Source organism: Schistocerca serialis, chromosome 8, assembly GCF_023864345.2.
Source record: "Schistocerca serialis cubense isolate TAMUIC-IGC-003099 chromosome 8, iqSchSeri2.2, whole genome shotgun sequence".
Lineage (NCBI taxonomy): Eukaryota > Metazoa > Arthropoda > Insecta > Orthoptera > Acrididae > Schistocerca > Schistocerca serialis.
This window is the reverse complement of record NC_064645.1, coordinates 289,328,005-289,343,877: the sequence shown is the minus strand read 5'-3', so window position 1 is coordinate 289,343,877 and position 15,873 is coordinate 289,328,005. Positions and strand designations below refer to the sequence as shown.

Sequence of the window (15,873 nt, the reverse complement as noted above, 5' to 3'; positions counted from 1 at the left end):
TGAATGCCTGCCCCTGACTGCAACTATTCCACAGCGTCAGTTAAGAATTGAAACTCTGAGAGACTTCATCCACTGTTCTGTGTCAATTTTCTGTATCACTTGTTTTATGAAACAATCGTCTTCTGAAAGCCCAGAGGTATTTACATATACCCTGAATTATTTCCTTTATAACTATTTTATTGGCCACCCAAGTATTCATCAGTTCATACTGAAAGCAGACAATAAAAAAAAATATTGCTTCAACTTTTCATCTTCATACCAACAAATTTATTATTTAATTGGAACTGTTGTCATTATCACAAAACAATACTGACCTTGAGAGTGTTTATTTGGTTCCGTAGATCATCAGTATTTTCTGCAACGTTTCCTTGACTTGCAATGCGATTCTCTGTATTTGAGAGCCACATCAGCAACTTCGACAGTGTCTCATCACAATGTTTATATTTTTCTTCCACAGCTTGCTGTGCAGATAACACACAATAACAAAATTTTAACCTTATATTTTTTTTTTTAAATTGGTCTTTCAAACATTTTTATATCCACATTTTGCTCTTTTCGACTTTTTAAAAATTCAGAGGTTAATAATTTGCTTTTTCCCTTCTTCCATGTATCAGTAAATCTATACTCTCACAAGTTAATCCACTGGCACTAAAGACTATCCCCACATAAACCAACATAACTGAATGAAATTACAGATGATAAGAACATTTGACTACAATCAAGAACTCATCTTCTATTTTATTTAATAAAAGGAAAGAATGTCGTATAAGCAATTAACCTCTGTAACACACAGCATTAAATTCAGATCCACTTTTTAAATTTTCTTTACTTTTATTTGTTATGTATATTACCAACGATTCTTTTTTTAAGACTGAGTGCTAGTGTCAGAAAGAAGAAATCAATCAAGTAATGAGTCAGTTAATGCTGCTGAAAATAAATATCTTTCTATTAATTCATAAAAAAGAATAACTCATGCAGAACATAACTAACCATAAAGCCCCAACAGAGAATGTGACATCTGCAAAAAGTTTGCATAACCACTCATGCAGGCTTGCTTGAAATGCATTTCCTCCCATGCTCAAAAACTGGCAGGAATCTACATACTAAACAACACTGCACGAAACACAAAGAATCAGAGAAATACTATCAGTAACCACAGAAATTTCTTTACAGTTCCTTAAAACCAGACAGCAATTAAACAATTTCTCAGATTTGACAAAACAAGCCAATACTCCAGAGAGCAGAGAACTTCTGAAGGCAGGTTTGCAAACCAATTTCTGAAACTCCCACATCCAGAAGAAAATAACTTGTATAGAGAATGACAGAGGCAACAGATGAGAGGATTCTGACAACACGACAACAAACCACTCAATCCCACTCACACAGATTGTTACAGTTAGTATAATAATTTAGTATTATCGTTAAGTACATAATCTAGTTTGAAATTCTTTGTACATATAGTAAAAGCCTGTAAACAAACAAAAATAATTACACAACAGAAAGGAATACTAGTGGTCATGATCATCAGTTCAATACTAGACTTAGCTTTAAAACATCAAAATTTGAATAATTCAGTTTTAATGAAAGAAGTTAATAGATCAAAAATGCAAAACATTCAAGGCAAAAACTTAAATGACTACTAACATGATTATTTTTAAGCTACAAAAGATACAAAAATATAAAATAGATAATTTCTAATTTGAACATTTCATTCACAAAAAGAGGTACTATCCTAAAACCTAAGTGCTATTAGTAATGTTAGGAGGAGCGGGTTACAGCATTGCCGGGCATAGCAATTAGCATTAAAAGAACAGCAATACATTAAATGATGTTAGTCACTAGCAGATATTTTCAGAATCATTAAAATATTAGCATCCCAAATAACCACTTCAGAAATTTCACTTTATAGCTGCACATCAATTATGTGCTATAATTTAATCATCTGCTCATTCCACGCATTAAAAACAAATTAGTATCACATAAGCCAAAGCGTCTGCTCTCAGACATCTGTAACAAGATGAGAATTACAAAAAATTAGCACTGCTAATGTAGGTATTACTTCTGAAAAATTAAGTCATAGTAACTATCAAATTCAATGAGATTCAACTTCCAGACACACATTTCATACAGAGAAGGAAAAATATGAAGCAGCACACAAATGCAAATGAGGAAAGTTTTACAAGAGATGAAACATGTCAAGGGACAAAAAAGATTTAGGAAGACCATTCAATGAAAAACACAGTCAGACGAGAGTAATTATTGCTCACAACTCTCAAAGATGCTTATGTGAATTTATAGGAAGAAAGTTCCACTTGTGCTGAAGTACACAGTAAATTTTGTAGAGCTCCTGCAAAACTTTCCGCTCTTTGCCATGCATTAGTGCAAAGCTGCCCCAACACTGCGAAGCTGAATCATTCCATTAGCTATCCTGAACAGACACACATTGAAGCGTAAGCATGCACACATACAGTGCCATTTGTTAAAAAATAAATAGCGTGGGATTCTTTTTATTTGTGATGACTAGTGAAAACAGATATTAGCTCTTAATGACATGTGCATGCTGTGTAACTGACTTTATATTACTTAAGATGACATAATTTATCACATTAGTTTGGATGGGCAATGAATGCAAAGCATTTGTAGTTTTTATTGCACTCCAGCATGTTAACTGTCAACAACTAATTGCAGTTAAAAATGTTTAGACCTGTGCCTGATCTTATACATAATTTAGTAGGTTACTTTAAAACACAATTAAATAATGAATAAAAAATTAAAACTAATGTCAAACATCATCAGATTTAATGCTGGTGTTTTGTTTTTTTCTTTTCATTCTTTCTTGTAAACAGTAAGTGATTATTATCAGTATTTTACACACAATCCGGAGAGAGTGTAACAATAGCTTCAAAAATGTTGCTCCAATTAATATCTACAGTTGCCATTTAAAACAGCATGCCTCCAGTGAATAAAATACAGGTCTGTTTCCTTAGAACAACATATAAAAACCTTATATTTCCTGTTACGGCTTCATTCCATTATATATGTGACAATCAAGAGAAAGATGCATTGTGTTGTTTGGAATATGATTTGGTGCAATTCACTATATTATTATTATTATTATTATTATTATGTAAGTGTAATATTCTTCAAAAATGAAAACATTGGAGATGATTGAAAATGCTGCTCAGTTATTAAACATATTTCTTTCAGCAACATGTTAAGTTAGAAATGATTTTAAGCAAAAGCTACTGAAATTAAAGTTTAGCATTACAGTTATAAAACAGTAAACAAAACTTGAATGCAGACTTACTCTGGCCTGCGCAGGCAGGATGTACCCACGCTCTAGGGCCTTTGTGAAATCAATAGATTTTCCTGTTGTCGTCTCAAGCAATCGTCCAGCATCTTGATCAACAAGACCTTCTGGACCAACTGCCTCAGACAAAGTCAATATGCGCCCTGTAGATGCATCTTTCACCACTGTTGTTGACGGATCTATAAGATTAGATGCTAGAGATTCACGAAGAGTTAAGCGCCGCCGCTCTGTTACACCACCTGCAGCACAGAATGGATCACGGAAGCCTCCTGTAGTTGGATTGTACAATGAGAAAGTTATAGCTTCAATCAGACATAGTGCACGACTTGGTGTTGTCAACAACCCTGTATCTAAAGCAGCAGCTAAGGTGTAAAGACGAGATGTTTCAGAGTCGAGGACACTGCTCTTCTCTGAATCAATTAACCCTTTGCGGAATGCTTCTGGTAAACGAACAAGTCTTTTCTTCAACTTGTCTTTCACAAGAGCTGAATCAGGATCTATTAAGCCCAATGTAACTGCCTCTTTTAGTGTTAGAACTTCATGTGATTGTGGATCAGTAAAACGACCTGTTGATATGTCCAAATGACCCCCTTCTACAGCTGCATCAAAAGTCAGTGGTTCCCTTAAAAACACAACAGTTCCCTGTTCAAATATAATGCACAGCGATTTCACTTTGCCTGTCTGTGGATCAAATGCTGCACGCCGATTCATGTCAATCAGCCCATCTGTTATAGCCTTCTTTAGAGTGCGGAAGCGTCCAGTCTGAGGGTCTTTAATAACAGCAGATTCAGGATCAATCAATTCATTGCGTATTGCTTCTTCCAAGGTGCACTCATGTGACGTCCTGGGGTCCTTAAATGTACCACGCTGGAAGTCAATTGATCCACGCCTTACAGCTTGCTGAAATGTTATTGGACGATCTACAGTCAAAAGCAGCCCCCTTTCAAAAGCAACATCAATAGTGTAAGACCGCTTTGTTTTCGGATCTGCCACACGGCCTCTCAAAACATCTATAGAACCATCTTCAATAGCTGAGTTGACACTCTTAAGCTTGTTACTAACAGGATCCTTCATTGCTGTAGTGTTTGGATCTAAAAGACCATGTAATAGTGCCTGTGACAAGTCCAAATTATCATTAACTTGTGGGTCAACGAAACAACCTGCCTCTGGTCGGTAAAGGCCATACTTTACAGCCTCTTCAATTGATAGTGGCCTGCGAGAAGTAACAATAAGACCTTTCTCTTTTGCTTCTTTCAATGACAGAGTCTTCTTTGATTCAGGGATCTTGTAGAGACCCTTTTCATCATCAATTAACCCATTCAGAATAGCTTCTTCAAGTTTCATATATTTACCAGTCTTAGAGTGCTTCACAATTGAGATAATTGGATTAATCAGTTCTTCTTTGCAAGCATCACTTAAAGTCAGCTTCCTACCAGTAGATGGATGAACAAAACGACCAGTGGCCGAGTCGTACAGACCCATTGCAATTGCTTCATACAACCCAAATGCTGCACTCTCAATGTCCACAATAAGACCCAGTTCCATAGCTTGTGAAAGTGGGATTGTGCAGTCAGATCCTGGTTCACGAAAAACACCTGCCCTTCTGTCTATTATACCAGCTCTGCAAGTCTCTACCAGTGACAATAGGCGTTCAGAGCGACGGTCCCAATAGCACGGTAACTGAGGATTGATAATTGACCGCCGTATAGCTTCGTGCAATGTCACTTTACGACCCGTATTTGGATCTGTTAGCTTACCACTCGCCTCATCATACAAGCCCTGATGAATAGCTCTCTGTACTGATACAGCTGCTTTACTGTCCACCAACAGACCAGTAGCAAATGCCTCTGATATTGGTACACTGATGTCACCTCGAGTAAAGTCTTTCACTTTTGCTGTCTGTCCATCAACAAATCCTGATTTTATAGCTTCTGCAAGAGACAGTTTCTTCCAAAACCCACTTCTTGTATCCTTCACATGAACTGAATCAGAGTCTATGAGGTTGTTCTCAACAGCATAGGCCAATGTGACACATTCTCCTGTGCTAGGATCGAGAAACAGCCCTGTTTCCTCATCGAAGATTCCTTTGACTAAAGCTTCACTTAGTGTTAAAGGCGGGTGAGCCTCTATCAGCAGACCTTGTTCAAAAGCTTCTTGGAAGTCCAGCTTTCCATCTCTACCTTTGAGAGCACCAGCTTTTGCATCCACAACACCTGAAATTTGAAGCAGACACATTAGGAAATTTGTATGATTTTTTTGGTACGTTTTTCCTAACAGGTTGAAGTTACATTGTAATTGTATAAGTAAAAAGTGAATGCCCATGTTCTTGTTATAAAAAATCTATACTATAGCAATTTTACACAAAAAAATTCAATCAGCAACCTGTGCTCTCCTTTTTAACTCCAATGCAGCTCCATAGAACAATCAATTTGAGGTTAACATGTACCTGCATCGCTATTTGATGTAATACGAGCATTACAAATATAAACAGATGCATCGAATGTAAAGCAAATAAATATAATGGAAACTAAGGATCAAAATCATAAAACACTAGTTATAATAAGACTACAATGGCCACTCACCTATGTTATGTTTCTGCCATTGTAAAAACAGTCAACAAATATTTACCATTATTTGAATATTACAAAAATCAAATTGGAAATTATGTTGTTCTCTGGCAAGAGAGCTGTCTGTTCAAGGTTTTTGTAACAGATGAGTTATCAATGGACTTTTATTTCAGCAGAAAAAAAATTATTTCATTTTGTATTTTTGACAGGTGTTAAGCAAATTCTTTTCTCTACTGCACTTCTTTGGTTCAGAAGATATAAATATGAAAGAACAATTTGATATAATCAGGACCAAAGAGACAGAAAAATTAAGTTTTTCACCTTCCATTAACCAAAGCATTTGGCAGTCGGCCTCATTTTGTTACAGTGGTCATAGTACAAAACTCCCAAGATTATTAGAAATATATTGTTGTTAACCTGGTCAAAGACTGCAATTAATTTATTGATGAGTCAGCAAAGATAATCTATTAACACCATATGTATAAATCATTTAATTTGCATTTGTGTTAGAACTGCTAGTGTATAAGAAAGAAAATGTCACTCATTTTGAAACAATTCATTTGCAAATTTAAAATAAAATTCAAGTAATAGTAATAATAGTACTGTATTTACTCAAATCTAAGCCGCACTTTTTTTTCGGTTTTTGTAATCCAAAAAGCCGCCTGCGGCTTAGAATCGAGTGTAAAGCAAGTGGAAGTTCTGAAAAATGTTGGTAGGTGCCGCCACAACTAACTTCTGCCGTCGAATATATGTAGCGCTACACAGGCATGCTTTGTAGGCACAAAGACAAATACTGGCGCCAAAACCTCCGCGTCAGTAAATAAATTTTTAAAAAAAAGGTGGAAGACGAGCTTTTTTCTCCGCCCCGAGTTTCGACCACTGCATTTTCATACATTATCCAACGAAGTAAATACAAATTCCGTATTGTTCATCTTCGAATGTAGCAGAATTTCAATGTACTACGAAAATCCGACTCGCAAGACTCTTTGGGATGTTTGTCAATATGGCCAACTCTACTTTCTGAATTTTTTCCTACCTGTGAGTAGAGATGGTTGCTAATAGGAACCTGATGAAATGTGAATCACATGCAGTATTCTCTTCACCATAAGAATAATACGAATATCAGCATTTTGCCATGTATTCTTTCGTGTTTGCTGCTCTCTCATTTAAATCCTGTCTGCCTAATAAACTACAAAACTAGAGTGAGACAACAGCAAACGCGGAAGAATATACGTATCGTGTCATGTTTATATTCGCATTATTCTTATGCCTAATAGTGATACAGTCAGAAATGAAGCACGGCAACTGACTAGATTTTTAATTCTAAGATGACTAATTTCTGTGCAGAATTTGATGTACTAAAGAAGCGGCCGCAAAGATTTTCATACGGAGAAACATTTTCGCCTAACTCTCGTTCAGAACATGTTCTATCATAGACAGTCTATTATTTGGTTCTTGTTGATCATTATCAAAGAAAGCAGCAGTGTAAGTAACAACAAATAGCAGTCTCTTGCCATTGTTTCGCTAATGAGACAATTACTCTCTCTTTTTTTTTAATTGTAAGCGGCGGTAGCGCGCACAAAAGTAAGCCATGCCGCGAGCGGCGACAGGCCGTAAACACGCACTATCAGTATGCGACAAACAGTGCATGACACAGTACAGTAATGCATTTTCAGCTTTGAGTGACATGAACACCTATAACAAAGAAACCAGCACTTATCAGATCAAAGCAAAATAAGCAATCAATTCAAAAGCAGACGAAGCACGTGAAAAAGGAAGGGTACCCGTATAAATACGGACGGAGCGCCTGACGCATAGCAATGGCTACCCGGTAAAGCTTAACTGCTAAGCTTACGACTCGAACCAAACTACTGTAGCTCTATCGTCATTCATTCGACCTAAATTGTGTCTCATATTACAATGGACCAACTTTGTTTCGATTTGGAGGTGCGGCCTAAAACTTTACTCTCCCCTTGAATTTCGAGTCTCAAATTTCCGGTGTGGCTTAGATCCGGGAAATTTTTTTTCCTTTATTTCGAGTCTCATTTTTCAGGTGCGGCTTAGATTCGAGTGCGGCTCAGATTCGAGTAAATATGGTAGTGGTAGTAGTAGTAGTAGTAGTAGTAGTAGTAGTAGGAGGAGGAGGAGGAGGAGGAGGGGGGGGGGGGGGGGGGGGTTAGCAGCAGCAGCAGCAGCTATTCACACAGCACTTCACAGCACAAACACATTCTTACCTTCTTCAACAGCACTCGCAAATGTGACTACCTTTCCTGAATCTGTTCGAACGAGAGTTGAAGCAGGGTCTATAATACCTTTGTAAATAGCTCTATCAGTGGGCAACTTCTCATGGGTCTCTGGAGTTGTAAATCGACCAGATTTAGGATCATAAAAGCCCTGCACAGAAAAAGAAACTAAGTAACATATTTCATGTGCATGTGCAGTGGATTTAAAATACTCATATTGTATACACAAAAATGCATAAAACAATTTATCTTCCTTACACAAAACCATTAAAATTTTCTCAAGTTTTCACAATCAACAGAGTATACCACCTGCACATTTAATTTAAAACTTCAGTATTGCTTTACACCATAGCTCCCATCTCAAATTAAGACAAAATCAAAATTACTATTCTGTCATACATTACATTCTCACTTTCAGTAATCGTATGCAGTGATCGTGCTTAATCTTCAGCAAAGCTCACATCATGCCTTGTTGGTAGCAGGTGACTGAAGTTAAATATACACACGAATAACAAACCTCTAATATAATCGAGAATGTAATTACCATAAGTGTAAACACCATCTGGCTATACTACATAAGAATGAGATTTACATATTTGAATAAACTGGATAAAATTTGGAATAATCTGTGAACATTCTTGAGATCCTGCATGGCAGGAGAAGCAACAGCACCATGACTACCACCACCAACACACAAATAGCTTTACGCCTGTTACTTCACTTAATTACATATAGATTTTTCTTAACACTAAACCATGTCTGGCTGTATTCTTTCCAATAATAGAAACTTTTGCACATTCTGTTAGATAACTCTACAACTCAGGGAAATTTTGTCACTTCCAACAAGAACAACAGAACAGTCAAATCTCAAATTATTGGACAAAAATAAATTAATACATGTTGTGATGTATTACATTTGGTAGGTTTGGAATTTTTAATATACGACTATTCTTATTGAGTTAGCAAATATTCTGTGTAATTCTGATTAAGATTTGATAATTACGAGTTTATTAGAAACAGTATTAGAGATGAGCAGGTCACAAATATTGCTTGAAAGAGAAGATATGCAGCGGTGTTACCACAGATATTCAAACCTGCTCAGTAAACTGAGTCGCTGCCCAGACTACTTTAAAATCATGATGGCCAGGGGTGGCAAAGGTGACAAGGCGAATATTCAATGGTGGTACAAATCGCACTGCTGAAGCACCTACTTGCCGTGATTGTCCGTTTAAAATTTTAGAAAGCATTTTGTAAATGGAGCAAAGCAGCAATCAGTATAAAATGCTAAAAATTAATAAAAACAATCTCGATCGCATTTTCAGATTTTTATTAGTTAGCAACTGGTTTCAGCCCTTTCCTCAAACCATCTTCAGCCCTTTCCCCACCGTTATGACTGCTGGTGACAGCAGACAGAGTGAGACCTGTGGATGTGAGGATGACCTCAGTGACATTCTCACTTCTCCATCTGCCGCCACCAGCAGCCGTAATGGCGGAGAAAAGCCTGAAGATAGTCTGAAGTAGGCTGAAACCCGTTGCTAATGAAAACAAATCTGAAAACATGATCAAAACTGTTTTTATTGATTTTTCCAACTATCAATAATTGTAAAAATATAAGCTTAGTAGATTCAACTAATAATTTATCTGTATGCATTGTATCATAGGCCAACATGTCATGTGACCATATCAAATGAAAACTCAACAATAATGCGATTCTATAACGTTTCTGTTGACAGATAACCTAATTTCAAAGTGAAAAATATTACAAGATATCTAAAAGATACAGGTTTGAAACAGAGAGACAGGGAAGGTAGTTACCTTGAATACGGCCTCCGGCAATGAAAATTTTCTCTTTGCGGGAATGATAAGCCCTCGCTCCAGAGCATCATAGAAATGCATTTCAGCTCCACTGGTTGGATCTGTTGCTGTGCCAGCTTTGGGATCTACGATACCAGCACAAACTGCTTCTCGTAGACTGATGATGTCCCCTGAGCGTGGGTCCTTAACAGCCAGAGTATCACTGCTTATATCCCCACGTCGCAATGCCTCTTCCAGAGTTATACGTTCACCATCTAATAACAGGAGACCAGATTGTGGTTCATAACAGCCTTGTGCCAGAGCTTCAGGAAGGGACCACGGCCTTCTTGTGCTCAATAGTAGACCTTTGCTAAGTGCAACATCCAGAGTTACACCTGGAGCAGGCCGTGTCAGCATCCCACGCCGAGCATCTAGCAGTCCTATCACCATTGCATCTCTTACTGGCACAAGTCGATCCGACACACTGTCCTTCACTCTTACTGATGACACATCAATCAGACCACTGTCTATTGCATCTTGTAGTGTTACATCTTCCCCAATAGCAGGATCTTCTATGAGTCCAGTGCGAGGTGAATAGTACTCTTCAGAAATAGCGTCAATCAGTGACAGCGTGATTTTGTTTGTTACAATCAGACCTTTACTTAGAGCTTCATCTAAAGTCAGTAATTTGCCTGTAAACGTGTCACGCATTTTACCCACCTTGGGATTCAGAAGCTTCGTTGTTAAAGCATCGTCCAGTGAGATTAAACTGTCAGCTCTAGTGTCCTTGCACTCTGTAATGAAAGCATCAACCATTCCACGTTTCACAGCTTCTTCAACATCTATATTCTGGTTTGTAAGAGGTTCTTTTATTAAGCCAGTAGTGGGATTGTAATAACCTTTACGAATCACAGCTTCTAGAGAAATTGGTTTTCTGTGACCTGCTATAACATACCCTTTAAGGAATGCCACTTTGAATTCTATTTCGGTTCTTGTATCTACGTTTACTATGACTCCCCTATTAAGATCAACAATGCCAACTTCAATCGCTTCTGATAATGGTATTATATCATCAGTTTCTGGATTGCGAATATTCACAGACTCCGGATCCAAAACTCCCATTTTTATAGCATCAACAAAGCTAAACTTTTGTCCTGTTTTTGGATCCTCTATGTCACCTGTCTGGGGATCATAATGTCCATCTTGCACAGCTTCCTGAAGTGTTATAGTTGGTTTCATTTTCTTTGAAAGAGATTCAGATGTGTGTGGCTTCTCAATAATCCACCCTAATTTGACAACTTCAGAAAATGGTACTTTTCTTCCTGTCCCAGGATCCACCATGTGACCCGTATGACGGTCAATGACGGGAACCTCGAGTGCCTCACGGAGTGTGACATATGCATTTGGCTTCTTGCTCAATAAATCTCTGACAAGGACTAGATCTGGACTGAGCACATCACACTGATAAACCAGATCATCAAATCTAATTACTTCTCCTGTAGCAGGGCTTACAAATGACTCCAGTGCCACATTGTAAGCACCAACATTTAATAGTTTCTCAGGAGTCAAATAGCGAACAACAGTCACCTTATATTGCTTCTTTTCATCTACAAGATTAACATGGGTCTTGCTTAACACTTCAATTTTACTATCCTGTGAAATGACATTATTCAATAGTGCTTCATGCACTGAGTATAACCTACTGTCATTAGGCACCAGAATATTCACTACACACTTGTTGGGATCTATGAGGCCATCTGCCACTGCTTTACTGATGGAAACCACAGGCAACTTTGTTTTACTTTCAATTTTAATTTCTGGTGGCTGTTTGTTTCTCTCTGTTAATACACCTCTAGTTGGTGTTATTAGTTTTTCCGGCTGGGTTGGTGTGTCTAATTGTTTCTGCTTGTCCAGTGGTGAAACTGAAGGTGCTCCTGTCCCTTCCTCTGTTAATTTTGCTGCAGATGGAGATTGCTTATCACCACCAATCAATGATATCTTTCCCTTCTCAGATTTCACAGGACTTTTTTGTTGCTCACCAGACTGTACTGTGCTTTCCCCAGGGGTGATCTCTCCTCCTTGTACTTTCATGCGATTACTCTTCATGTCTGACATAACAGCGCCCCTTGCATTTTCATCACCTGTTGTTTTCTCTAGTTTCTCTTTGACAGCTCCTACCACTGCCATTCCTGCTAAAACAGGAGCACCAAGTACTGCCAAAAGTCCCATTTTAGCTGCTTGCTTCACTGAAATCTTTGAGCCCGTTTCTGGTTCTTTTACAAACTGACCCGTCTTTGGGTCTAGCAATCCTTCTCTTAGCGCTTCCTTTACAGTGACAGGTTTTGAACGAACCACATCATACACAACTGAATCCTTGTCAATAAGGCCAGCATTCACAGCTTCCTCAAATGAGTACGCTTTTGTTGGTGAATCTGGATCTCTGAAACAACCAGCAGCTTCATCATACAGTTTCTCCGAAGCTTCCAATACATTAAGCTTTTTAGTTCTTTTATCACCACCATCGACACTGTCAGGCACAGCTTCAATCAATCCATCACGAATTGCATCAGCTATGGGCATTATACGCCCCGACTCTGGATCTGTGTATGTGCCAGCACTTAGATCAATGAGTCCACGTGCGATGGCATCTCCAAAAGATACCTTAATTTCACGTGTTGTGAATTGCTGTTTCACCTCGGACTCATCACGAACTATGCCACGGCGTTTTGCTTCCTCTAGTGTCATAACTTCACCTGTCAAGGAGTTCTTTACTTCTGATGGGCTAAGTAGTGTATACCCCTGGAGGAGTTCAATTGTCTTTGTTGTTATTGTGTGATAGGAAGTTACAGTTTCTGTAACTGCAGTTAAACTACCTGGAGAGGGGAAAAAAAAATCATTGTAATGAAACAGAAACATGGAAATTAAAATCTCAAAACACAATTGAAAAGCAGTTAAATAACCTGTTGCTGAAGGTTCAAATGTCAGTGCATGCTGACCGGGTTTAACAATGAGTAGGCCATTCTCAACAGCCTCTGTAATTGGGACTTGCTCACCAGTCTGTGGGTGCTTCATGGTACCTCGCTCTGCATCAATTAGGCCCCTTTCGAGGGCCACCCCCACATCCACACTTAATGGTGACGCAGGGTATGGAAGAGCCATAATGAAATCTGAACTAATGGCCTGTTCCAGAGGTTGTCTGTCACCTGTTACAGGGTGACGAATTTCCTTCCTACAAATAAAAATAAATGCATATCAACCTTTTTCCTCATAATGTAACACGTTGTGCACACCAAAATCTTCGAACAGATATTTTGTAAAATTATTAACATTTAATCCTTCCTGGCTTGCTCCTGACTGAGATAAAAAAAATCGTGCATGATTTAAGGCAAAACGATATCAAAGTTCAACAGCAAAGGAATCATAAGAAACCTGGGTACTATCTCCTTAACTTCACAAGTTGGTTCTCGTTTAAGCACGTCTATACATGGAGAAAAAAAAGAGGAAGTAACTAGATTTCTAGGTCATCACACTGCAAGAGCTCAACAGAAACATGCATAAAGTGTGCGTTCTTTCTAATTCCAGACAAAAAATTTTGCAAAATTTACACTGATCTACTCATAAAAGCACTACAGCAAGTCTTCACTGTTGCATATTTCTATTTGTCACACAATAATCATTTGAGTCAGTCCAACATATTTATTTCCTTTCAAGTAAACTTTTGCCCAAACAAATTTGGCAGAGAACAACTAATACACTATGCCAACTGAAACAATTTCTTTTCAAACAAATAAAAGGAATGTGAGCTGAATACCTCTGAACATCAACAAGTCCACGCCTCAGAGCCACAGGGAATGTCATTCCTGCTGGTGGAAGTGGCTGGGCACCTGGTGGAGGTGCTTTACCTTTTCGACTCGGGAAAAGCTTCGCATCCTGTGAAGCTGTCACAATACTAACTGGGCCATCAAATGTCTGTACTAGACACTTTTCATCATCAATGACTCCCTGAGTGGAAAAAAAACACCATCAGCAATGTTATTAAGTATTGGTCACATGAGCAACCAATTAGATCTTCACTTTACATTCAATAGCTATTTCTGATCAATCTTCAAGAGTGATTCTTCACTGAAGATAATAAACTACTCTGCTATTAAAACTACATTATGTTTTATACACACCTCAGCAACTGCCTCCTCAAGAGTGATCTTCTTATTTGTGTGTGGAACAACAATGGGAGAGAACTGGTCAACTATTTCACACAACATAGCTTCTTTCAAAGTTAGGTATGCTCCAGTTTCTGGATGAACAACCTTGTTTGTCCTAGGATCAACCAGACCCTGATGCACAAGTTCAGGTAGTGAGAGACTGCGAGCAACTGGCACGAGTATGCGGCCCCCTGGGCTCGATGGGTCTAAAACTCCTCTGTGAAGTGCCTCACGCACTGTCAAAACATCTCCACGTTGTGGGTCCACCACTGCACCATGATCTCCATTCACACGTCCTAGCACCACAGCTTCAGATAATGACAGAGACTCTCCCTGCATAAAGTGAAAAAAATAATTAATGTAATAACCACTTCCAGCAGAAAACAAAACTATCATAATGGTACAGTATAATGATTATTTTCTTACTGAATTTCAAAAAATAGCTACAAAACTAGGAAGAGGAGGTGTAAAAAGCTAAAAGGGATACTTTTCTGCAGAATAGGGATGCACAGCTTGCGGCCTGTAGGCTTTCTCATTCTTGTAAATTGACAAAAATTGACCAAGACATCAGAGCAATTGTTGAATCAATTGAGATTCCTCTTCCAAATTAAATTGTGTACATAATGTTTCTATAAAAATACATTTTTGTAATGATATTTGTTAAATACAATGAATATTTGTGAAACAAATGATGCAAGCAGTTTTCCTTGTGGGCCTTGTAATGACAGTGAGAAGTTTGTGGCCCATGGTACTATCAATTCTGTACACCCCCCTGATGTAGAACAAAACGAACAGTTTACACTCATTTACACATGCAGAGTGAACATAAAGTATTGTACACGGGAAGTGGCAAACTCTGAGGGAGCTAATAATTTTGACTATAGGAATCACTGCCATCTAGTAAGTACTTTCTCTCCATATGAATCACTGCCATCTAATAAGTACTTTCTCTCCATATGAATCTTATTTGTTCTTCACTACAAGCTTGAGTAAGGAACAGATATTCAAAACAGATTCCTAAATGCAATTTGTCTTACACATTAGGCTGCTTTAAATCAAACATTTTATTTAACAAAGTGATAAATCTTTAGAAAATATGCTGCTCACTTCAATCACTTTCACTGGGCAGCATTTTAAAGCTACAAATATGATTCATCATAATGGAAATAAATTTTTCATAACTCAAATTTTATAATTCTTTAGTTATGCATTCACAGTAAATACAGTCTGCTGCAAGACTGACTAAATTCATGTAAACATACCTGTTCACCAACATAAGTTTCCGGGCGATCGAGCACATCGGCTGTCTCCCGGTCAATAATGCCAGCTGCAGCAGCCTCACGAGGCCGTAGTACTTTCTTGCGCATCTTTTGCAAAACAACAGGCCTAGCTTCACGATCTGGAGAGCAAGAGAAAGAACGGGCACGCCCAATTGCTACTCGGTATTTGGGTTCTGTAGTGACACGGCCACGTGTTCGTTCTCCTTCCGAGGGTCGATCGTCATCTTCGTCCAATGAAATGCTTGTTGAGCCCAGAATCTGCAATATTGCAAAGGAAAGTGTGGCAATTAGTATCAGTTTTTGGAAACTGCTAAACTGCAATTACTGTAAACATACAGCAGCAAGTAATGTGATACGCAAATATTAGTACCTTTCAAAATTTTCTTGATCACTGGCCTCCCTAGTAGTTTTTCTCTGGTCACTGCTAACCTTACAGACTTAACAACAATACCGTATACAACCATTACATAGTTAGAT

The 15,873-nt window shown here is 38.1% G+C and overlaps 1 protein-coding gene across 14 annotated transcripts in view; it reads right to left on the bottom strand.

The window, feature by feature from the left end:
- Positions 1 to 15,873, bottom strand: part of LOC126416114 (microtubule-actin cross-linking factor 1) — a 1,003,027-nt gene that overhangs the window by 180,229 nt on the left and 806,925 nt on the right. For all 14 annotated transcript variants that reach the window (XM_050083628.1, XM_050083630.1, XM_050083635.1 and 11 more), the window contains exons 29-36: positions 15,379 to 15,654; positions 14,090 to 14,449; positions 13,726 to 13,916; positions 12,875 to 13,143; positions 9,936 to 12,787; positions 8,112 to 8,271; positions 3,308 to 5,523; positions 315 to 461 (exon numbers count right to left, since the gene is read on the bottom strand). In XM_050083628.1, coding sequence (XP_049939585.1) covers positions 315 to 461; positions 3,308 to 5,523; positions 8,112 to 8,271; positions 9,936 to 12,787; positions 12,875 to 13,143; positions 13,726 to 13,916; positions 14,090 to 14,449; positions 15,379 to 15,654 — 6,471 coding nt within the window. The remainder of the gene's footprint in view (positions 1 to 314; positions 462 to 3,307; positions 5,524 to 8,111; positions 8,272 to 9,935; positions 12,788 to 12,874; positions 13,144 to 13,725; positions 13,917 to 14,089; positions 14,450 to 15,378; positions 15,655 to 15,873) is intronic.